Source organism: Erythrolamprus reginae, chromosome 2 (genome assembly GCF_031021105.1).
Source record: "Erythrolamprus reginae isolate rEryReg1 chromosome 2, rEryReg1.hap1, whole genome shotgun sequence".
In the NCBI taxonomy this organism is placed as follows: domain Eukaryota; kingdom Metazoa; phylum Chordata; class Lepidosauria; order Squamata; family Dipsadidae; genus Erythrolamprus; species Erythrolamprus reginae.
Window position 1 is genome coordinate 330,443,285 of NC_091951.1, and position 24,985 is coordinate 330,468,269.

At 39.1% G+C, this 24,985-nt stretch overlaps 1 protein-coding gene across 2 annotated transcripts in view; it reads left to right on the forward strand.

The window, feature by feature from the left end:
* The window catches only part of DAB2 (DAB adaptor protein 2), a 44,405-nt gene that overhangs the window by 11,422 nt on the left and 7,998 nt on the right, over positions 1 to 24,985 (forward strand). The window contains exons 2-12 of one of the 2 annotated variants that reach the window (XM_070743410.1): positions 1,504 to 1,673; positions 3,374 to 3,513; positions 5,240 to 5,338; positions 7,112 to 7,243; positions 8,354 to 8,437; positions 10,807 to 10,830; positions 12,062 to 12,109; positions 12,348 to 12,410; positions 15,471 to 16,097; positions 20,476 to 20,632; positions 23,049 to 23,579. In XM_070743410.1, coding sequence (XP_070599511.1) covers positions 1,571 to 1,673; positions 3,374 to 3,513; positions 5,240 to 5,338; positions 7,112 to 7,243; positions 8,354 to 8,437; positions 10,807 to 10,830; positions 12,062 to 12,109; positions 12,348 to 12,410; positions 15,471 to 16,097; positions 20,476 to 20,632; positions 23,049 to 23,579 — 2,008 coding nt within the window. In that variant the 5' untranslated portion in view covers positions 1,504 to 1,570. The remainder of the gene's footprint in view (positions 1 to 1,503; positions 1,674 to 3,373; positions 3,514 to 5,239; positions 5,339 to 7,111; positions 7,244 to 8,353; positions 8,438 to 10,806; positions 10,831 to 12,061; positions 12,110 to 12,347; positions 12,411 to 15,470; positions 16,098 to 20,475; positions 20,633 to 23,048; positions 23,580 to 24,985) is intronic. The other variant, XM_070743411.1, reaches the window with a different exon arrangement.

Here is a 24,985-nt window from a genome sequence, read left to right on the forward strand (position 1 = left end):
AAAATTTTGTTTTAAATAATCTTTATTAAATATATACATAAAAGAAAAGAAAAAGCCTAACGAACATACAAATAAATAAACATACATTTACACAAAAATAATTTTTTCTATGTATGTGTTTACAATTGTAATTAGTAATCACTTATAAATCTCTCTATGTAAATACATCTATATATTTATGTAGAAGACATTTTAACATACTTGTCAACCATCCTGTTGACTCTTATATTATACGACCTAATAGTTAAATATCTATGTCAAATATACAATTTATAACCACTTTATCCTAAGTGTTTTTGTATATTAAACAGACATATTGATTTGATGATAATGTACAAAATATATCTTTAGGGTTTTCTATTCATTCGATAATTGATACATTGGTGTAAAGCGTTCACTCTAATTAATTGAATTTATTTTGATCCTGTTCGTGTGATGTAATTTGCTCTAAACATTTTTTTTTAATTTTTGGCCAAAACTTTTACAATTGGGACAGGTCCACCATAAGTGATAATAGGTTCCTATATCTTTTCTACATTTCCAACCGAGAGGTGAATGATTTGGAAATATTTTAGCAAGTCATGCCAGGAGGAGGTGCCACGGTTTAACATTCTGTTGACTTTTTAATGAGAGAGACACACACAGAAAGAGAGAATGAAGATTTATCAGATCAGATATTTATTCCCAAGTGGAGATAATTTAATAGTATAAATCTATTTATTTATTTATTTTATTTATTTATTTTGTCTAATACACAATGAGGGTTTTAGTGGGGTATATATCTATATACACATAGTAAAATACATGATGAAGGTTATAGAGGAGATACTCATAGTAAAATATATCTAGGAAATAATAGAAAAGAAGGTATAGTAATAGAACATATCAATGAAAGAATAGAAGAAGAGATATAGGGAATAGAAGAAAGGTATAGGAGATATAGGAGAGCAATAGGACAGGGGACGGAAGGCACTCTAGTGCGCTTGTACTCACCCCTTACTGACCTCTTAGAAATCTGGATAGGTCAACCCATGGATAATCCAAGGGTAAAATGTTGGGGGTTTGGGGATGACACTATGGAGTCCAGTAATGAGTTCCACGCTTCGACAACTTGGTTACTGAAGTCATATTTTTTTACAGTCAAGTTTGGAGCGGTTAATATTAAGTTTAAATTGGTGTGCGTGCTCTTGTGTTGTTGTGGTTGAAGCTGAAGTAGTTGCCGACAGGCAGGACATTGCAGCATATGATCTTGTGGGCAATACTTAGATCTTGTTTAAGGCATCATAGTTCTAGGCTTTCTAGGCCCAGGATTGAAAGTCTAGTCTCGTAGGGTATTCTATTTCGAGTGGAGGAGTGAAGGGCTCTTCTGGTGAAGTATCTTTGGACATTTTCGAGGGTGTTAATGTCTGAGATGCGATATGGGTTCCAAACCTTTAAAGTTGCTCCTTCCCACTTGAATAGCAACACACACTGAAATAAATCAATTAATTTTCTCTTCTGAAGGAACTGGAGATCAAATTTTATTATTAAGCCCGGTCTTTGTCTTTGGAATTGAAGCTGGCCTCTCACCATGTCAAGTGAAGCAGAAACAACCAGTGTCAACAGTCAACAGCCGTCTGCCCAGCAGCAAACACCACTCAAGCCACAGCCTTCCAAAAAAGAGAAAAAGAAAGGTAAGAGCGAATCCGAAGGCAGATCATTTCTGAAACCACCTGGAAAAGACTTGAGGAAACAGCCTGGTGCAGGTCAAAATAGGATAGATGACCTTGTTTTGGTCCAGTTTGAATCACACCACACTCATGATTTGGTGCTTGGGGACTGTCCAAATGATGGGGATATATACTCTCTGGTGAATAAAATTCATGAAGGTATCCATGAATAAATAGCAACTGAGAAAGCAGTTAGTAGGAGGAACGTATGTGAAAGTTACAACATAGTTCATGCCACATGTATGTTAAGCATTTGCAAACTGATGCATGAACAGAAAATGTACTCTGAAAAACGCAATGATAAAATTTATTATTTATTTATTTATTTGTTAGATTTCTATGCCGCCCTTCTCACAGCGACTCAGGTCGGAATAGAATGAATAGATTTGGTGGGCACTGTGGTCCAGTTGCAACGAATCTTGAACCTGATGCTTATGAATCTTTAATACATTTTATAGGGTACAAGATATACACCAGTGTCTTGAATATCCAGCTATCCTTTTTTACTTTTATGTTATTACAAATTGAAAACAAACTAATTAGAATCTTGCATTAGACTGCCCTCTTATGGTCTTGCAATACATAGCAGAATTCTTTGACTTTTTAAAGAGTGGTTAGCCAATCTTGGCACTACCAAATATGTGTGTGTGGTGTGTGTGTGTGTGTGTTTCTATGCCTCCCTTCTCAGATGACTCAGGGTGGTGTACAACATAATAAGGCAAAATACAATATACATGTATAGAAATCTAATCTTATTTATTTATTTATTGGATTTGTATGCCGCCCCTCTCCGTAGACTCGGGGTGGCTAACAACAGTAATAAAAACAGCATGTAAACAATCCAATACTAAAACAACTAAAAAACCCTTATTATAAAACCAAAGATACATACAAACATACCATGCATAAAATTGTAAAGGCCAGGGGGAAAGAATATCTCAGTTCCCCCATGCCTGGCGGCAGAGGTGGGTTTTAAGAAGCTTATGAAAGGCAAGGAGAGGTGGGGGCAATTGGTTCCAGAGGGCCGGGGCCGCCACAGAGAAGGCTCTTCCCCTGGGTTCCCGCCAAACGACATTGTTTAGTTGACAGGACCCGGAGAAGGCCGACTCTGTGGGACCTAACTGGTCGCTGGGATTCATGCAGCAGAAGACGGGTAACCTTCTATTCAGAGAACTGACCCCTTGTTCTCCTCTGTGCACAATTACAGCTCAAATATACTGCTCAAAAATAAATAAATAAAGGGAACACTTAAACAACAGAATATAACTCCAAGTAAATCAAACTTCTGTGAAATCAAACTGTCCACTTAGGAAGCAACACTTATTGACAATAAATTTCACATGCTATGGTGCACATTCAACTTTGTACAGAACAAAATATTCGCTGAGAATATTTCATTCATTCATTCATTCATTCAGATCTAGGATTGTTCTTTGAGTGTTCCCTTATTTTTTTGCAGCAGTGTATATTTATAGCTAGTGCAACACAAAGAATTACAAACATTCTGAATATCTGGTCATTGCATCCAGGAGAAGAGCTAATATTCATTAAATACAATACACCGATGAGGGACATTGGCTGTTATAAAATGCGTACTGTACTCTGTTATCTGTAGCACAGCAAGAGTTCAGAGGGGCTTACATGAATTAAAACTGGCTTTTCAGGATTGGAAAAGACAGAGGAATTCCTTTTGGCCAGATTTCAAGGTGATGGGGTGAAGTACAAGGCCAAATTGATTGGGATTGATGATGTTCCAGAAGCAAGAGGAGACAAAATGAGCCAAGATTCAATGATGAAATTAAAGGTAGGTTTGACTCATTCCTTGCAAGTTTAAGTCGTATGAAACCTATAGGTAATGTCATATCAGGTACATAGATATGGCTTTTTGTCTAAGAAGACCATCTCTTGGTCCTTGGCTGCATAGCTAGAGGGTATAACAAGCAGGAAGAGGGAGATTGTGATCCCGCTATATAGAGCGCTGGTGAGACCATATTTGGAATACTGTGTTCAGTTTTGGAGATCTCACCTACAATAAGATATTGACAAAATTGAACGGGTCCAAAGACGGGCTACAAGAATGGTGGAAGGTCTTAAGCATAAAACGTATCAGGAAAGACTTAATGTATAGGTCTGTATAGTCTGGAGGACAGAAGGAAAAGGGGGGGACATGATCGAAACATTTAAATATGTTAAAGGGGTTAAATAAGGTCCAGGAGGGAAGTGTTTTTAATAGGAGAGTGAACACAAGAACAAGGGGACACAATCTGAAGTTAGTTGGGGGAAAGATCAAAAGCAACATGAGAAAATATTATTTTATTGAAAAAGTAGTAGATCCTTGGAACAAACTTCCAGCAGACGTGGTAGATAAATCCACAGTAACTGAATTTAAACATGCCTTGGATAAACATATATCCATCCTAAAATAAAATACAGAAAATAGTATAAGGGCAGACTAGATGGACCATGAGGTCTTTTCCTGCCGTCAGACTTCTATGTTTCTATGTTTCTAGCTTTAGAGATGATGGATTGTAGGTCCTTGGTGGTCTCTGAGCTTGGTTCCTTACCCAGCTAGGTAACACCATCAATGCTTTATTGGGAATGGTGATGGGTTGTTGACGATGGAAAGGATGTGTTTGCAAATCTACCAGAATTTTTGGAGCTATTCGTTATTGCATCCTGACACAGATTTAATTTGAAGATGTGCCAAATGTTTGTGACTTTTATAAAACAAGTGTGTGAAAAAGAATACAATATCTAGTATTTCTTTCCACACAGAGTGTTCTGAGTCTTGTATTCAAGTCATCTTCAAGGCTTGTACATTTTCTATCCATTCTGTATATTGGGGATCTCGTAAAATATTTCTATTCATTCACCAATTGATCGTTTTTTAATTTCCTTTCCATAAAATTACTAATGGGTTATGATCCGCCCAGCTATTTGTTTCTATTTCAATATCTATTCTAGTCCAAATTTTATGAGGATTTGAATAGAAGGTATATTGTTTGTTTGATGGATGACGTTCACGCCAAATATCTTGCAATGATAGTTCTGAACTCATTTTCCAAAATGTTGTTGGTAAAATTGTTTTCTTTTTCCTATCTTTCTTTTTACCTGAATGGTCCATTTGACTATTGGAAGACTTGTACATTTTTCCAATATCGGTCAAAAATGTTGGTAATAATATTTTGAAAAGCAACAGCTCATTATGCTGCATCCCAGTCTGAGAGGACTGCAAAAAATGAAGGGATGCTTTCGATCCAGCCAAGTCAATGCAGGCAATTTGTAACTTTCTGACTTCACTTTTCATTTCCGCTAAAAGACCCAAATAGTTTTTTACATTTAAAGGAAAAAATGGGGGGGGGGGGGAACCAATTTGAATAATGACACGTTTGTACTTATTTCACTTATTTTTATTTAATTAAATTAATTTTATTTATTTATTTATTTATTTAAATATTTGATTTAATAAATAAATAATGAATATTTATTTATTAAATGATTCATATAATATGCTGGCTTTTGTTTAATAGGGAATGGCAGTTGCAGCCCGGTCCCAGGGACAACACAAGCAGAAAGTATGGGTGACCATCTCTCTTGCTGGAATCAAAATCATGGATGAAAAGACTGGGGTGAGGTTTTTTTAATTTGTTTATTAATTTAATTTAATTTAATTTAATTTAATTTAATTTTATTTTATTTTATTTTATTTTATTTTATTTTATTTTATTTTATTTTATTTTATTTTATTTTATTTTATTTTTATATTTATTTTATATTTATTTTATATTGATTGATTGATTGATTGATTGATTGGATTTTATCCCGCCTCTTTGAGGCCTCGGGGTGGCTCACAACATACAACGGAATGATATATAACATCCCAATCCAATTAATTAAATTTATAATCTAAAGCCCCAGAAAACCATAAAAAACAGACATTCCCATTTATTGACCATGGGGCTAGTGTCTAGTGGCCTCAAGCTTGGTGGCATAAATGATTCCTAAGACTCTTGCGTAAGGCGAGGAGGGTGGGGGCAGTACGAATCTCTGGGGGGAGCTGATTCCAGAGGTCAGGGCCCCCCACAGAGAAGGCTCTCCCCCTAGGCCCTGCCAAACAACATTGTCTAGTTGGCAGAACCTGGAGAAAGCCAACTCTGTGGGACCTAACTGGTCACTGGGATTCATGCGGCAGAAGGCGTTACCGTAGGTATTCTGGCCCAATGGCATGTAGGGCTTTATAGATCATAACCAACACTTTGAATTGCGTCCGGAAACCAATTGGTAGCGTATGCAGACCGCATGTCCAATAGGGGTGTCCGATTCTGTTTAGAGGCTACCTGCTTACTGAAACAAGGAAAGACTACTTTTCACTCTGAAAATTTGTGTCTAAAGCAGAGTCTCCCAGAGTCTCCAGACACAATTTGTGTCTAAAGCAGAGTCTCCAAGCTTAGCAACTTTAAGACTTGAGGACTTCAACTCTTAGAATTCCTCAGTCTTCCACAAGTCTTAAAGTTGCCAAGTTTGGAGACCCCCTGGTCCAAACCAAAACTTGAGTTGTTTCAATAAAGTGAAATAGCCATGTTAGAATGGAGAAACTATTATGCACTTGGATTAAATATATCCTGTTCTTAACTTTTAAAAAATTACCTGCTTGCAAACTCTTGCTGCACTTTGTGAATCACCAGGTAAAATTGGGTTAACTCTGATTTGCAAACAGCAGATGAGGAGTTAACATTGAGGCACAACTCTCCTTACGTCAAAGGAAAAGCAACTACTGTAACATCTTCAATAACTATAAGACTTCTTGGCCTATATTCCTTATTCTAAAATGAACTTTAACTTCTCTTATATCAAATACTTTTGATCCTCATAACAGCATCTGGTGTTTCTGGTTCTATGATCAGCATACATGACTTTTTCAGGACAACTTAGCTTTCTATAGATATTTCATACGTAATTCAAATTACATGTTAGACTAGAATGCAGTTCATTTGATTTCTGCTTTGGGCAATGTATAGAGCCAGCCAAGTATGATTCAGATAGACAACTAAACCAACGTTAAGCAGGGATATGTGACTCAATGTTTTATCTATCAGAGTAAAAAAATGTTTTGGAGTTATTGAACATCAGCTAAAGTGAACAAGAGTGGCAGCAGCCTTAAATAGAAAACAGGTTAACCTCTTTTCGAGATTTTGACTTCAAGTCCCAGAGTTCCCCAGTCAGCATTGCTGCCTGGGGAATTCTGGGAGTTGAAGTCCACATCTTTTAAATTGGCCAAGGTTGGGAAACACTGAGTTAAACAATACACAAACTTGTCAAATTGCTTATCCTGAGCTCTGATTGCTTTGACAAGGGATTATGCTACTCATGATTATTTCTGTGTCACTTGGGTTTGATTCTAGGTTATTGAACACGAGCATCCGGTCAACAAAATCTCTTTCATTGCTCGAGATGTGACGGACAACCGAGCCTTTGGCTATGTCTGTGGGGGAGAAGGGCAGCACCAGTTCTTTGCCATCAAAACAGCACAACAAGTAAGAGGATAATGATAAAAGAGTAATGATTGGCTTAGAGGCTACTGTACTGTCCCTTGCTGCCATTTGCCAATACAAGAAGGGAAATTTGACACTTCCCCCAGTCAAAAATAATTGTCCATCTCTGGTTTAAAATAAGTTCTGTGACTCAACTGCATGTTCTCCCTAAATGTGCTCCATCCATAAACATGTTTTTGGAACAAACCTTGCTAATGCAATTCCTATGGAATTGATCTATTAATAATTTGTGGTCCTACCTATTGCATTCAGAGGGCACATGAGATGCATAATGGAACAACTCTTGAGAAACAAGAGCTGTGTTTCATTCTGGCTCAGAATTATGGCCCAGGTTCCTTAATCCTTAGACCTCCAAGAAAGATGATCCTATAGAACTATACTGTTTAAAAAAATAAAGGGAACACTCAAATAACACATCCTACATCTGAATGAATGAAATATTCTCATTCAATACTTTACAAAGTTGAATGTGCACAACAGCATGTGAAATTGATTGTCAAACAGTGTTGCTTCCTAAGTGGATAGTTTGATTTCACGGAAGTTTGATTCACTTGGAGTTATATTGCATTAAGTGTTCCCTTTATTTTTTTGAGCGGTGTATATTGATTAATAGCTGGGATACTACACAATTCCTCTGAGTTCTCCAGACCCAGATTAATGTTTTCTCCTTGGATGGTGCTTAGCACAATCATTTATATTTCTTGAAACCATATATCTACCATTTAAAGAACTTGTAATTCAAGCCCTTGAATTGACTGCTCTTTAGAGAAATAGAACAGAACAGAAGAATAGAATAGAATAGAATAGAATTCTTTATTGACCAAGTGTGATTGGACACACAAGTTGTCTTTGGTGCATGTGCTCTCAATGTACATAAAAGAAAAAATACATTTGTCCATCAATTAATGATTGTCATAGGGTACAAATAAGCAATCAGGAAACAATATTAATTTAAATTGTAAGGATATAAGCAACAAGTTAAAGTCATAAGTGGGTGCAAATGGGTGATAGGAATGATGAGAAGACTAATAGCAATAGTAATGCAGCCTTAGTGAACAATGAAACGCATCTCATTTGGCTTTCTTTTTCTAGGCTGAACCTCTGGTTGTAGATCTGAAGGATCTCTTCCAAGTAATCTATAACATGAAGAAAAAAGAAGAGGACGATAAGAAGAAGGTAATGCTGCTTCATGCCAGACTCAACAGATTTCAGACTACATTGTAATTGAATACAAAGCTGGAAAATGCTTCAGTTGGTTCCCAAACATTTGCTACATCTTGAACTTCTCACTAAATTACAGGGTTTTACAGTATCTTCAAAGGAGCCCTTTGCTTAGATAAAAGCCTGAGCACATCGTTTGCACATAAATGCTGTGGTGCTTTGTTCTTAATTGATGACCTAGGCGTGGTGCTTCAATTGACAACAGTGGCTTTTGGCAACTGTAGTAGCAAGGGAGGGAAGGAACTATGGCTCTTCCAGTGCTCTCATTGGCTGCAGAGCCACAAAGCTGCATCTCATTGATTCAGAGCCTGCCATTCACAGCTAGGAAATTCATTCATTCATTCATTCATTCATTCATTCATTCATTCATTCATTCATTCATTTTTGTTTGTCAAGATAATAGGTATGGTATAAACATAAGCAAAAGCAAAAAAAGCAAGTATAGGTAAATTTGCACAATAGGACAGTAGGACAAAGACAACAGTAGGACAGGGACATGGTGCGCTCATGCGCGCCCCTTATAGGCCTCTTAGGAATGGAGTAAGGTTGAGTGTAGACAGTCTAAGGTTAAAGTTTTGGGGTTTGGGGAAGAAACCACAGAATCAAGTAATGCATTCCAGGCATTGATCACTCTGTTGCTGAAGTTGTATTTTCTTCAGTCAGGTTTCGAATGGTTTACATTGAGTTTGAATCCATTTTGTGTGTGTGTGTGTGTGTGTGTTGTTGTTGCAGTTGAAGCTGAAGTATTCATTGACAGGTAGGGCATTGTGGCAGATGATTTTATGATTTAGATCAGATCGAAGGTGACATAGCAATAGGTTTTCTAAGCCCAAAATTTGAAGTCTTGTGGAATAATATATTCTGTTGCGAGCAGAGGAGTGGAGGACTCCCCTTGTGAAATATTTCTGGACTCTCTAAATTGTATTAATGTCCGATATGCAGTGCAGGTTCCAGACAGGTGAGCTGTATTCGAGGATTGGTCTGGCAAATGTTTTGTATGCTCTGGTTAGCAGTTTAATATTGCAAGAGAAGAAGTTACGCAATATTAGGTTAACAACTCTTTTGGGCAATGTTGTTACAATTGGCTCTGGCACTTAGGTCATTAGTTATGACTACTCCAAGGTCCTTAACAGAGTGAAGGGTGTCTACAAGTTTGTGTCCTCCAAGTTTGTATTTTGTGTTCTGAATCTTTTCTCTTGTAAGTCGAGAACTACCTATATCAGTGATGGTAAATCTTTTTTTTTTTGCTCGGTGGCCAAAAGGGCACGATGGCGCATGCCCACACCCATTATGCAATGGACTCCCCTCATATATGTACATGCTCTCATGCACATACACACCCCTCCATGTTTCCAAACTTCCAGTTACATAGAAACATAGAAGATTGACGGCAGAAAAAGACTTCATGTTCCATCTAGTCTGCCCTTATACTATTTCCTGTATTTTATCTTAGGATGGATATATGTTTATCCCAGGCATGTTTAAATTCCGTTTCTGTGGATTTACCAAGCACGTCTGTTGGAAGTTTGTTCCAAGCATCTACTACTCTTTCAGTAAAATAATATTTTCTCATGTTGCTTATGATCTTTCCCCCAACTATCCTCAGATTGTGCTCCCCTGTTCTTGTGTTCACTTTCCTATTAAAAACACTTCCCTCCTGAACCTTATTTAACCCTTTAACACATTTAAATAATTAATAATAATAATAATAATAATTTATTAGATTTGTTTGCCGCCCCTCTCACAACAATAACAACAATGTAACAAATCTAATACATTTAAACGACATCTAAAAACCCGTTATTAAAACCATACAACATTGTTTCAACATACAACATTTGTATACAACATACAAATGTTTAGGTCATGTCCCCCCTTTCCCTTCTGTCCTCCAGACTGTACAGATTGAGTTCATTAAGTCTTTCCTGATAAGTTTTATACTTATCAGGAAAGACCTCAATCTGTAAAGATAGCCTATTGGACCGCTTTTTGCCATCCGCAGGCTCTGGAGGCTTTCCTGAAGCCTGGGGAGGATAAAAACGGCTCCCCCTGCCCTCCAGAAGGCCAAAAATCAGCTGGCCAGAATGCACATGTGTGGTGGAGTTGACACAAGCCTTCTGTGCCCTCAGATATGGCTCCATGTGCCACCTTTGCTATAGGTTCACCATCACTGACCTATATAACCAACTTAAAACACCGGGATGTTGCCTGGGGAATTCTGGGTGTTGAAGTTCACATGTTTTATAGTTGCCAAGTTTGCGAAACACTGGTCTGAACCACTTTTCGTGAATATTCTTGATGCAATTTTTTTCCTTCTATTTCAGAATGAAGAGGCCAGTAAAACTGAGGTAAGAAAGATGCATCTTATGGGGCAAATTATGTACTGCTCAAAAAAATAAAAGGAACACTGCTGTTCTGTTCGGGTCGTATGTGACCCGAAGCCAAGTTTGAGTCCCTGTAAAACATTTTCCCTGCATATCTGAAACTTGAAATTTCATGACTTTTCATCATTTCAGGGGTTCTCTCTATGAGCATTTTTTTGGGTGGGGGTGGGGGGTTTCTTTCTTGCTGAAAAACAAAAAGTCACACTTCTTCTGTTCCCGGGTCACCCTGACCCGGACCAAAAACTCTTCATTTGAAGTGCTTATGTTTGGTCAATTTGAAAACCTTTTTCACTTGGAAAGTAGTCTGAACATTTCTGCACACAATGATATGAAAATTGAACTGAAAAAAATTGTGCATATTGCTTTAATTTGGTTATAAAAGGCAGACACCCCCCCCCCCCGTTTTTCTGAATATTTGGAATATCCTTTTGAAAATCAAGCACATTGTAGCCAGAGAACTAATCTTATGAAAGAAATCCATTTTACTAAAACCAAGTATGTAAGTTTGAAATTAACAGCATAATTTTTATATCAATTGAAGTAGGCTGGGAGAGACTTTTATTTGCAAAATAAATGAATATGCATCAATTTTTCCAGTTCAAGTTTCATATCATTATGTTCAGAAATGTTCAGGCTACCAGTCCCACACCAATTTAGTAAAATATAATGCATTTTGCAGGCAAAATTATCAATAAACCTAAAAAGAATTCACAAAAACGGGGGGGGGGGCATTTATGTGCAAAATAAACCAATAAGGATTAATTTTTTCATTTCAATTTTCATTCCATTTTGTGCAGACATGTTCAAACTTGTTTCCAGTTGAAAAAAGCTGTCAAAAAGACCAAATATAAGTACCTAAAATGATCAATTTGCAGTCCGGGTCAAATAGACCCAGGAACATAAGATTAGGGAGTTTTTTCGAACAGAACAGCAGGGTTTTTAAACAACACAATATAACTCCAAATAAATCAAACTTCTCTGAAATCAAACTGTCCACTTAAGAAGCAACACTGATAGACAATCAATCAAGTCAGCACATTCATCTTTGTACAGAGCAAAGTATTCAATGAGAATATTCCATTCATTCAGACCTAGGATGTGTTCTTGGAGTGTTCCCTTTATTTTTCTGAGCAGTGTATATCAGAGATCATAGCAGTCGATTTCTTAAAGCTGACTTAATTTTATTTTCTTCCAGAATGGTAATGATGAAGCAACTACTGATCAAGCTGGCAAAATAAAGTTGGTATGTAGAACTTTCTAACTTGAAGAGCAGGTTAATAGTCTTCTGAGTGGTGGTTAAACCAGAAGGAGTTGTATTGTTGCTGCAAACTTTAACTGAACTGATATAGCTAGTTTGTCCCATAGCCTAATGCAAAAACAGCTTGGTTTTTTCCAGCATTCCTGGGTCTGCTTTTGTTTGGACTTGAGTGATTTATGTATTGAAGTGTGGAATCCTAACTGTTACAAACTCTGTACTTTAGGGTGTCGACCAGATGGATCTGTTTGGAGACATGTCTACTCCTCCTGACCTCAACAGTCCCACAGTGAGTAATAAATGATGACCACCTCCAAAATCAGGAATATTTTGAAAGTCCTCTTCAATATCATGCCTGAATGATGAAATGAGCCCCTATAGACAGTCCACTGTTCAAAGGATCTTGATGGTGGGGCCTTGAACAAACTGCAGATTGTACTATTGATCGATGCCAGAGGCTGATTATAGCTTTGTATTTAAGGGTTGATAAGGATTTAAGGAAGAATACCTGGCATAAACTGAGTTCCCATAAAGTATCTTTGCATAGCTTTGGCTGACTTGAGGAATAGAATAGAATAGAATAGAATTTTATTGGCCAAGTGTGATTGGACACACAAGGAATTTGTCTTGGTGCATATGCTCTCAGCGTACATAAAATAAAATATACATTTGTCAAGAATCATGTGGTAGAACACTTAATGATTGTCACAAGCGTCAAATAAGCAATGAAGAAGCAATAGTGATAACTTTAGTGATAGTACAGTAACACATTGGGATTCCGGAAGGTTTTAATAAATGAGTGTAAAGAAAGAAGTTTGGAGGAAACATTTAGTAGAGTTTATTTGAAGAAACTACCTTAATGCACTTGGTTTGATAATTAGCTAGATTTGGAAAGCTCTTCATCAAACATTGCTACGAATGAGTCATCGTGTCATTCAACATTGCTTATTCAGGGCTGTTTTAGTACAAACCCATATAGCTTCCTCCTCCTACCACTGTTTCGTAATCAAGTATGGATAATCATGGTCTCCAGTAGGAACGTGTTCACAACACACAAAGCCAATCCAGTCGATGAATGCAAAAATGCATCCAGCTCCTTGTTTATAAACTCTGGTTTTTTGGTGGCTCGGTCTACTGTCTGTATTTGGAAGTATCATTGTTTCTTGTTGGAATGAATGAGAATTTAAAGTCTGCCTAATTGTTATTTTGATTCCAGCTCATGCTAACTGTAAATGATCAGGAAAGACTTAATTAACTCAATCTGTATAGTCTGGAGGACAGAAGGGAAAAGGGGGACATGATCAAAACATTTAAATATGTTAAAGGGTTAAATAAGGTTCAGGAGGGAAGTGTTTTTAATAGGAAAGTGAACACAAGAACAAGGGGACACAATCTGAAGTTAGTTGGGGGAAAGATCAAAAGCAACATGAGAAAATATTATTTCACTGAAAGAGTAGTAGATGCTTGGAACAAACTTCCAGCAGACATGGCTGGTAAATCCACAGTAACTGAATTTAAACATGCCTGGGATAAACATATATCCATTGTAAGATAAAATACAGGAAATAGTATAAGGGCAGACTAGATGGACCATGAGGTCTTTTTCTGCCGTCAGTCTTCTATGTTTCTATGTTTCTATGATGCCTACTCCTATGCTTAAGTCATAGAACAAAACCCCCCAAAAAACTGTGATTAAAGAATTACACAAACGACTGATATCATGACTGTTTTTACGAGGGTTGCCCATAAGGTAATGCACCACATTTTTTCCCCTGACTACAGTAATGGTACAATTGCGAAACTTTAGATATACATTATTTGAATTGTCAGGAGTGCGTGTGTAAATTTTGCGTTTCTTCAGACAGATAGCGTAGTGGCAGCAGTGTTTCAAAATGGCATCTGTAAGTGATGTAGGTTACAAGCAGCGTGTTGTCATTGAATTTCTCACTGCGGAGAAAGAAACTATTGGGAACATTCACAAATATTTGTGTTTATGGAGAATCTGCAGTTGACAGAAGTACGGTTAGTCGCTGGGCACAGAGGGTGAGGCCATTAGAAGACGGTTCAGCAGAGTTCCAAGGCTTTGTGACCAGAACAAGGAGTGGTACCGACAGGGCATACACGCCCTTGTGTCTCTCTGGAGGAAGGCCATAGAACAGGACAGAGATTACATGGAAAAATAGGGAGTGTAGAAGAAACATCATTCTTTCTTGTGTGTAAGTTTCATTGTGTTCAATAAATAATTGTTGAAAAAAATGTGGTGCCTTACTTTCTGGCAATCCTCATATATATTTTAATAAGTTGTGGTGTGTTGTCCAAAGATACTTTTTGTGAGATGGCTGACCCTATAAACATGATCATTCAATAAATAAAACAGGAGATTAGATGCTTGTTCATGCATGTTCCCAGTCTGATTGGTATGGTATAGTGTTATCTTTTATAAATCCAACCGAGATTGAACAGCTGGCTCAATAACTTCAACCTACCAGCAGAAGTTGTGAACTCCAACACTCTGGACATTTTTAAGAGAAGATTGAACTGCCACTTGACTGGTGTGCTATAGGGTTCCTGCTTGGGCAGGGTGTTGAACTCGATGGCCTTCATGGTCCCTTTCAACTCTAACAATAAATAAATTAGATTAGATTAGATTTATTGGATTTATATGCCGCCCCTCTCCGCAAACTCGGGGCGGCTCACAACAAGGTAAAAACAATACATAATAACAAATCCAATACCCACCAATCCAATTACAATTTTAAGCTAAAAAATTCATAAAAAACAACCCCAGAATATTAAAAAACAAGCACACAATCAATCTAACACCAAAACAACATGGGCAAGGGGGAGATGTTTCAGTTCCCCCATGCCTGACGGCAGAGGTGGGTTTTAAGGAGTTTGTGAAAGGCAAGGAGGGTGGGGGCAATCCTAATCTCAGGGGGGAGCTGGTTCCAGAGGGTTGGAGCCACCACAGAGAAGGCTCTTCCCCTGGGTCCCGCCAGATGACATTGTTTAGAGAAGGCCAACTCTGTGGAACCGAACCGGTCGCTGGGATTCGTGTGGCAGAAGGCGGTCCCGGAGATATTCTGGTCCGGTGCCATGAAGGGCTTTATGGGTCATAACCAACACTTTGAATTGTGACCGGAAACTGATCGGCGACCATAAATAGTAAGGTGATAGGTTAAAAAGAAAAAGGAGAGCAGCAATATGCCTTTCTGTCATAGGCGCACATTTTCTATGTTTAAAAAATCCATTTCAAATCTGCTTGCTTATTTTTTATTTTTTATTTAATCAAGAGCTCATGAGACTACTTGCACCCATGCTAATCTGTCTTCTTTCCCAAACCTAACAGGAGGAGGAAAAAGAGATCCTCTTAGTGGATTTAAACTCTGAGATTGAGGCCCCTCCAACTTCTCTCACAGGGGAAGACATTTTCTTGAACGACATCACGCCTCCCCTGCCATTGCCAAAGCTACAGCCGCCTTTCTTGCCTGAAAATGCTTTTTCTGCAAACCTCAGCTTCTTTCCTACCCCCAGTCCTGACCCTTTCTGCGACGATCCTTTCACGCCAGCTGACCAATTGGCACCCCCTGCCCTTGATTCTTCTTTAAAACCTTCCGGTCAGAAGATGGAGAACAGTGGTGTGAATGGGGAGATAGACTACTTTGGGAAAGAGTTCGATCAGATTTCCAACCGGACTAGCAAGCAGGAAATGCCGGCCAGCCAATGGCTGCTTGAAAAAAAATCGGCACATTTAGCGGTGAAGACATCCGACGGGGTGCCGGAAAGAGAACAGAATGGTTTCGTGGCCAAATCCCCCTTGAGTGTCTTTGCAGAGAGCTCTCCCAAAGGAACGCCTGTGCAGAACGGGTTACGGCTAGACTCTGATAGCAGCTACCAGCCCATGCCACAAGACTCCATCACGATTAGCCCACCTCCACAAAGTACAAAGCCAGGAAGAGGAAGGAGGACTGTTCAGGTGAACGTTGGGGCATGCACAAAGTGGTAATATGCATGTTTTCTACTTGGAGTAGGTGAAGGAGATTCTTTTCCTCTCTTCCTGAAAGCTCTGCTGGCAAGAACGCTTTCCTTTACCTTCCCTCTGTAAATGCTGCAGCCACTGTGAACTTAAAATTTTCTCTGTAGAATCATCCTTTCCTAACCTTGCTTTCTTTCTCCTAACGCTGCCATAAATTTATAACTTGGGTAAGTAAGACGCTTGGAACGAGTTATTTGCATGCATTGAACATCTTGTTTTGGAAGAAAAACACAGTGTTTTCCTTGTACAGTTCAAGTAGTGGAATCTGATGTGGGATGACCAACCATGTATAGTAGACCTCAAAGGTCTGGAATTGAGGTCAAGGAGATATATAAACAATCTTGGTTTTCTCATATAAAGTGACACTAGTGCAGGATAAACCGCCTGAAAGTCACAACTTGTCTTAATTAATGTTGTAAGAACAATAGATTCCAGTAGTCTAGTACTAATGAGAACCATCTCAACTTCAGTGGTACCTCTACTTACGAACTTAATTCATTCCCTGACCTGGTTCTTAAGTAGAAAAGTTTGTAAGAAAAAGTAATTTTTCCCATAGGAATCAATGTCAAAGCAAATAATACATGTGATTGGGGAAACTACAGGGAGGGTAGAGGCCCTGTTTCCTCCCAGGAGATTCCTAGAGAGGCCCCATAGAGGCTTCTCCCTGCCGTTTCCGGCCCTGTTTCGTCCCAGGAGATTCCTAGAGAGGCCCCACTGAGGCTTCTCCCTGCCTTTTCCAGTTATAGTTTCGGAGGCTCGGGTTTATAAGTGTAAAATGGTTCTTGAGAAGAGGCAAAAAAATCTTGAACACCCGGTTCTTATCTAGAAAAGTTTGTAAGTAGAGGCGTTCTTAGGTAGAGGTACCACTGTATAGGCTTGGACTGAAAGATTTTTCAGGAGTGTAGCATTTTCATCTTTTTTAAAGGAACCATGTAGGAGGGCAGGTGATTAAACCTAAGTCTGTGAGATTTGGTTGAATACGATCAATTCAGGCTGGTTTAGACTGATTTTTGCACTTCTGTGAGGCAAAAGTAGCCCAAACAGTCACAGGTATATCAGGGGTGTGTTCTGGATCCTTTTGCTTCCAGTTCACTCAGGGTCACGCTATGCACATGCACCCACAGCAATAAAAAAAATAGCATCTGCTCATGCGCAGAAGCAAAATCCAAGATGGTGGGACCATGGAGACACCCAACAGAACTGGCTCTGTGATCTCATCACCAAACTACTAACAGTTCTAAAGAGCTAGTTAATGGCCACCTCTGAGGTATATGGATCAGAGATACAAGGCGTACAACTGAGCCTGCAGAAAGTTGCAATCTTCAAAACTGATTTTCCTCAAACCTGATTTTTCTCTGCCCAATAAAAAATGGAGATAAGAAACAACCCAAAATTTAAATAAACGAAAACCTGTTTGTAGCGGAGTTGTAGAATGAGCTTCCCTGAATCTGGATATTTGCTTATACGCTCTGCGTGTACCTATCTGAAATTAAGTATAATTGATATTTGAGGAAGAAATACTTGTATGTGCAAATTTATCCTATTGTTTCTTTATTTGGAGATGGTTGGTTGGTTGGTTGGTTGGTTGGTTGGTTGGTTGGTTGGTTGGTTGGTTGGTTGGTTGGTTGGTTGGTTGACTGATTGATAGACTGAAGTTACATTTTTCCCATTCTAATGGTTATTCTTTAGATTTTGGATTTAGAACCAGATCACTCAGGGTATACCCCCGGGTTAAAAGCCTATCTTAAAAATGTACATTTTAGCATTAACTACTGAGTGATAAAAATGGCTTGTCCATTTTACTAGACTCGTATCAGTTCAATTAAACAAAATCTTGCTGGAGCAAAACATTTTTTGTTATAGCTAAACTGTTGCAACATCCAGCCTGCTGAAGTTCTAAGACACAAAGTTCCATGTTTTGTCTCCCGGGAAAAAATCTTATTAACCAAGTCTGCCACCATTAGGCTTCTGCTGGATGTTGGATTGGTGCAGACAAAACATGCCTTGTTGTGCAACTGATGGGTTGGCTTAAGTTGGCCAAAGGTGCTTCTGAGTAAAAGGAAATGTATGAATATGTAACCCTGGTTTGAACTATGGACTTCTTGATGGTCTCTGAGCTTGTTTGTTTGCTTGTATACATTTCATTACCCAACTAGGTAATGTCATCAATGTGAGTAAATGTGGGGTTTGTTATCTGTTTACAATAGCTTCCGCTGCCAATTTTGGTGCAATTTTTTTTTGCTTAATTTTTATGTCTGGTGTTGATCACTGCTTATCTGAGAGTTAGCTGGCAGAAGAAATGTGTTCTAGGTTGTTTGTTTCCTCCTTGGATTTTTTTTTAACTTTGTTTTGAACTGTATGCAGTTTATCTCCATTTTTTCTACTGATGATTGATTAGTCTGAATGCCAAGCCTACAAGAATTCCCTAGTATTTTTCAGATGGGCTTGATCTAAAGCAGTGTTTCCCAACCTTGGCCACTTGAAGATATCTGGACTTTAACTCCCAGAATTCCCCAGCCAGCATTTGCTGGCTGGGGAATTCTGGGAGTTGAAGTCCAGATATCTTCAAGTGGCCAAGGTTGGGAAACACTGATCTAAAGCATGGGTATCCATCCTTTGGACTTGCCTGTGTCACACTGAATGAAGAGAAATTTTTTGGGGGGAGGGGGCACATATAAAGTATAAAATATAGTAAAGATATATAAATTCCTGATTTCAGCCATGGATTGGATGAGCCTGATCAAAAGTGTTAGGTTTGCCAATTGAGGCTTTAGTTGAGGCTGTTCATATGTTCTGAAATTAAGACATTTTTCATTAAGAAAACATGCTACCTTAGGGGTAGATTGGGATCAGACCGACTTGGCCATGGGTTGAATGGAACTGTGCTTGATTGGATCATAGTTTCGCTGATTAATTATTGCTTTATTGCAAACTGGTTTGACTGTTCCTGTAGTAGATTTGCAACCGCATTAATACTAGCATTTAAATCAGGGGTCTCCAACCTAGGCAACTTGAAGCCTGGCGGACTTCAACTCCCAGAGTGTTGATTTGGTGGGTGGGGGGGGGGGGGGGTTGGTTGCTACATGCTGATTCAATATTGACTGGAACAGTACAAGTGTAACAATCAGCATGTAGCAACAGGTAAACCAAAAAATCTCCCCAAACCCACCAAAAGAAAACACACTCATAGTAAGAACCGCTCAAATGAGGAAAAGTATATCAATCACAAGTTTCAGATCTGTAAAAGTCAATATTGACCTGAACAGTACAAATGTAACAATCAGCACGTAGCTTCAGGTAAAACAAAAACAAAATAAAAACAAAAAACCCCAATCCCTCCCCCCCCAAAAAACACACACTCATAGTAAGAACCGCTCAAATGAGGAAAAGTATATCAATCACAAGTTCAAGACCTGTAAAAGTCAATTAATCACAAGTTTCAGACTTGCAAAACCCTTCGGGTCAAATAGACCCGAAATAGTACATGTGTATAATTACTTTTTTTCTGAAAAAATTAAAATTAATTTTTAATTTCATTTTTCATTTGTTTATGATCAAGCATGTTCACATATAATTTACTAATGCTATAGGTATTCAAAAAAAACCCCTCACAGTAGCTAAAATCAACATTTTACCTCTGTTGGTCTGTTCGGGTCTATTTGAAATGTGTACAGTAATTATGAGCATAACGGCAAGGTTAAATAACTGCAATCGTGTTCATTTCTTCAGGAATATAGTTAAAATATGCTGATGAGTTTATTTAATATAAAAGTAATTACGTCCCTCAGACGTCATTCCTTTAGGGTGCTGTTTATGCTGTTTGTGTGAAGCTTGTGCGTTAGAGAGGCTACTTATCAAAAGGACACAAAATTTGTCCTTTGCTATAAAATGTTCTTGGCAGTTGAGGTTGCACCATCAATTACAGGAAGTTGCACATGAAAGCTCTGCAGGGCCACAACTGTAAACATTGCAAAGTCTTTCTTCTTTTTCAGATTTTTTAGAAAAAAGATTTTATCCTATTAAAGGAGAATAGGCTTGTATTTATTCATCTCCGTGCCTGATGTTTCTGAAGCATGCCACCCTGTTCTATATGAACTGAAATCATTGTTCTGGGAGTTGATAGCTCACATCTTACATTTCTAGCTTGGTTTTGCTGCTGGAATGCCACAACGTTGCTGAACAGATTGGGGTGCTGGTAGCCTCTAAAGCACGATTGAAGACACTAAACTCCAAATAACAGAAGTCTTTCTGTGCAAAATAAACCCCACAACCTTTCTAATGAAGGTTCTCTGGGTCTTTGTTTTTGTTTTTTTTCTAGAATGCAGCCAACAACCTGTTTGGTCCTGATATTTTTGCTCCTGGATATTCTGTAACAAGCCCTCCGACTACTGCGGCACAGCCTTCCAATGTACAAACTAACCCACTAGACCTCTTCAAAACCAACCCTCCTACAGCAGCTCCCATACCTGGACTAGGTTGGTAAAGATTGTGAAATGTGAACCTAAATACATGTTAGCTAAGTACAGTGGTACCTCTACTTAAGAACTTAATTCGTTCCGTGACCAGGTTCTTAAGTAGAAAAGTTTGTAAATAGAAGCAATTTTTCCTATAGGAATCAATGTAAAAGCAAATAATGCGTGCAAACCCATTAGGAAAGAAATAAAAGCTCGGAATTTGGGTGGGAGGAGGAGGAGGAAGGAGAAGAGGAGGACTGTCGCTGTCCAGAATGAAGGGAGTGTTTCTTTTCTCTGGGCGCTGGCAGAGGTTTATTCCCTCTCCAAGCGCCCAGAGAAAGGAAAATGCTTTGTTCGCTCTGGACTGCCAAAGCCTCCTTAAGCGCCACCAAAAGGCTCCTCTGGCAGCCCAGAAAAGCCCAAGGTGGCCGGGATTAAAGAGGGAATGGCAGAAAACTGGCCGGGCCTTCATGCCGCTCTCAAAATTCCTGAGAAATTTTTCCAGACTCGGGTTCTTAAGTAGAAAATGGTTCTTTAAGAAGAGGCAAAAAAATCTTGAACACCCAGTTCTTATCTTAAAAAGTTCTTACGTAGAGGCGTTCTTAAGTAGAGGTACCACTGTATATTGAATGAATTATGCACATATTCTTAGTTTATGATGTTTAATGCAAACCCATTAAAAAGGGGGGCTTGCAGGGTAAGCAGTAGATTGGTTAATCGTGGGAAAGTATGTCAAAGCAAATATCAAATATACTTTTTCAAAAGGCAACTGGACTGCTGGTTTGTTGTTGTTTTCCCCCTCTGAGGAAGGATAAGACAATGTCTCACTTCTGATCAGTGAAAGGCTGCAAAAAAAAATTACTACCACACTGTGGGCGTGGCTTATTTTGTGGGTGTGGCTTGCCAGCCATATAACCAGGTGGGAGTGGCTTGACAATCATGTGACGGGGTGGCTTAAAGATCATGTGACTGGCTTAAAGGTGGCTAACTTGACGTCACTCACGTCAACCGTTTGGGTTCGGGTGCCTGGCCTCTCCTCTCCTCAAAGAGATACTATCTATTTACTATTGCTGAACTCCTCTCTTCAAATTTCCCTATCTATTTACTATTACTGAACATCCAAAATATACTATTTAATTCTATGTATATATGCCATACGTGTACATACATATTACACACAGGCACACAAAAATATACATTATCTACTCTATAAACTATGTGTATGTACACACACACGCACGCACTGCTCTTCGAAAATTATACACATTCAACCTCATTTACTGCGATAGGAAAAACATACCAAGAACCCAGAAGGGAAACAAAGAAGAAAATTCAATTTTTTTCTACTGGTTCTGCGTAACCGACCATACCCCTAGGAGCCCATCACTGCTTCTCATCCAAGAAACTTCATTGGTACTGGCAAGATGGTGGGGGCAATGGAAGCAGTAGTGGATTCTGAATTACTTTGCTACCAGTTGGCGCATGTGCTCGCAACACATCTGTGTATATGCAGAAACATCTCAGACAGGTGGGCGGAGCCTCCCACAACCATCACCATTTCCTGTTCTAAAAACCGGTCCAAACTGGAAACAACCCACCGCTGAATGGAAGGGTTAGTTCTGAGAGGGTGGAAGACTTTGTTAGAAGGATTATGTTTCTTTGCATTCAGAGCACCTGGATGACTGAGGGTCTCCACATTTATGTCAAGCAAATCAGTCCTTGTGATCTTTTTTTTTTTGGGGGGGGGGGGGAGGGCTCTGATAGTGGAGGACACTTGGATGCAACCAGTAATGGGTAGCCAAAATTTTTACTACCACACTGTGGGTGTGGCTTATTTTGTGGGTGTGACTTAATGGTCATGTGACTGGGTAGGAGTTGCTTGCTGGCCATGTGACCAGGTGGGAGTGGCTTGGATGATCATCATCGTTCAAGCGAAATGTATTCATTTGGCTAGCATCCTTTGTTCAGCTTCAGCACATTATTTTATCCCCTGGTTAGGGCTGAAAAAGCCTTTTTCAGAGTGAGCAGGAATGAAAACAAGCCTGCAAAGACTTATGGCAGGAAAAAATGCTTCAGAGGGAGTAGGAATAAAAATAAATGCAACAATCCAGGAAGATCATTAACACTGCTTCAGCGTTAGGGCTGAAAAAGCCTTTTTCAGAGGGAGTAGCAATGAAAACAAGCCTGCAAAGACTTGGGGCTGAATAAACCTTCAGAGGGAGGAAGCCAGGAAGATCATTAGCACCTTGTTAGAGCTGGAAAAAAGGTACATTCTGAGTATAAGACGCACCCAAATTTTCAGCATCCTTTAGGGAGGAAAAAGTGCATCTTATACTCCCAAAAATATGGTAGTCAACATTTATGAAATCACATTGATATTTTTTTAAAGTTGTCCAATGATGAGTTTACTTAAATGATTCATTTTATTCTTCCCCAGGTGGCTTGCCTACATCAGTATCCCCAACACCAGCATGGGGTCCCCAGTCTACGCCCTTCGGTCAGCCAACCCCAGTGTTTCCTGGAACTGCTCTGAGCACTCAGCCAGTGAAATTCACACCAACTCTTGCTTTTGGAGCTCCTCAACAAGCTCCTGGTTGGGGCCAGCCACTTCCAGGCCAGACTCCAGCTCCTGATCCCTGGGGTCAATCTGTGTGTGTTTCTTCATCCAATACATGGGCACAACCTCCTACTAGTGGGAACCCTTTCCATATCAACATGTTTCCGCCTTCTCTGGCAGCTCCGCCTCCATCTATGCTATCCTCCATGTCACCTACTATCCCTCTTCCTCAGTTGCCTCCTAGAACTGCACCGCAGAAGGAGTGCAGTGTGAAAAAAGAAAGTGATGCCTTTACTGCTTTGGATCCTCTGGGCGATAAAGAGATAAAAGATGTCAAGGAGATGTTCAAAGACTTCCAGCTGACCAAACCACCTGCTGTACCTGCCCGGAGAGCAGAGCAGCAACAACCAGGTAACAAAATATTTGTTCCTCTAGATGTGGCTCACCATGATCTCATTGATCTCATTGAATAACAAGTTCTATATAAAACCTCTTCTTGACCATAGATTTATTGAGTGGCCTTGGATAAGCCATTTTTCTTTCTCCCTTTCTTTCTTTCTTTCTTTCTTTCTTTCTTTCTTTCTTTCTTCCTTTCTTTCTCTCTCTCTCTCTCTCTCTCTCTCTCTTTCTTTCTTTCTTGTTTGCTTGTTCGTTCATTCATTCATTCATTCATTTAACAACAACAACACAAGAGCATGCAACAGATACAAACTAAATGTAAATCGCTCCAAACTAGACTGCAGAAAATAAGATTTCTGGGACTTTTCTCCTTGGGTCTTTGTGAAGCTTGGCTCTAGGGGTCAGCAACTTGTGGCTCTGGAGCTGCGTAGGGCTTTTTCATCCCTCTGCTGAGGCTCCCTATCACTCAAAATATGTGTCACAACTGCCAACTGTGCATAAATCCAAGAAAATAAAAGTTTCAGAAGATAACAGAATCTTTAATTCAATTATACGAGGATCGCCCAGAAAGTAATGCACCACATTTTTTTTCAACACTTATTTATTGAACACAATGAAATTTACACACAAGAAAGAATGATGTTTCTTCTACACTCCCTATTTTTCCACATAATTTCCCCATTCTATGACCTTCCTCCAGCAAGACACAAGGATATGGGTGTCCTGTCACTACCACTCCTTGTTCTGGTCACAAAGCCATTTCTGCACTGTGCGAATCACCTCTAATGGCCTCATCCTCTGTGCCCAGTGACTAACCATACTTCTGTCGACTTCAGATTCTCTACAAACTTTACACAAACATTTGCGAATGTTCCCAACAGTTTCTTTCTCTGCAGTGAGAAATTCAATGATGACCCACTGCTTGTAATGTACATCACTTACAGATGCCATTTCGAAACACTGCTGCAGCTACACTATCTATCTGAAGAAATAGCAAAATTTACATACGCACTCCTGACAATTAAAATAATGTATATGTAAAGTTTCGCATTCGTACCATTATTGTAGGCTGAGAAAAAAAAAGTGCATTACTTTCTGAGTGACCCTAGTATATGCTAGTTTTGTGGCCGCTCAGGAAATAGATATAGAGGATATAGAGCCGGGGTGGCGCAGCAGGTAGAGTGCTGTATTGCAGGCCACTGAAGCTGACTGTAGATCTGTAGGTCACCAGCTCAAGGTTGACTCAGCCTTCCATCCTTCCAAGGTGGGTAAAATGAGGACCCGGATTGTGGGGGCAATATGCTGGCTCTGTTAAAAAGTGCTACTGCTAACATGTTGTAAGCCACCCTGAGTCTAAGGAGAAGGGCGGCATAAAAATTGAATAGATAGATAGATTAGATAGATTAGATAGATAGATA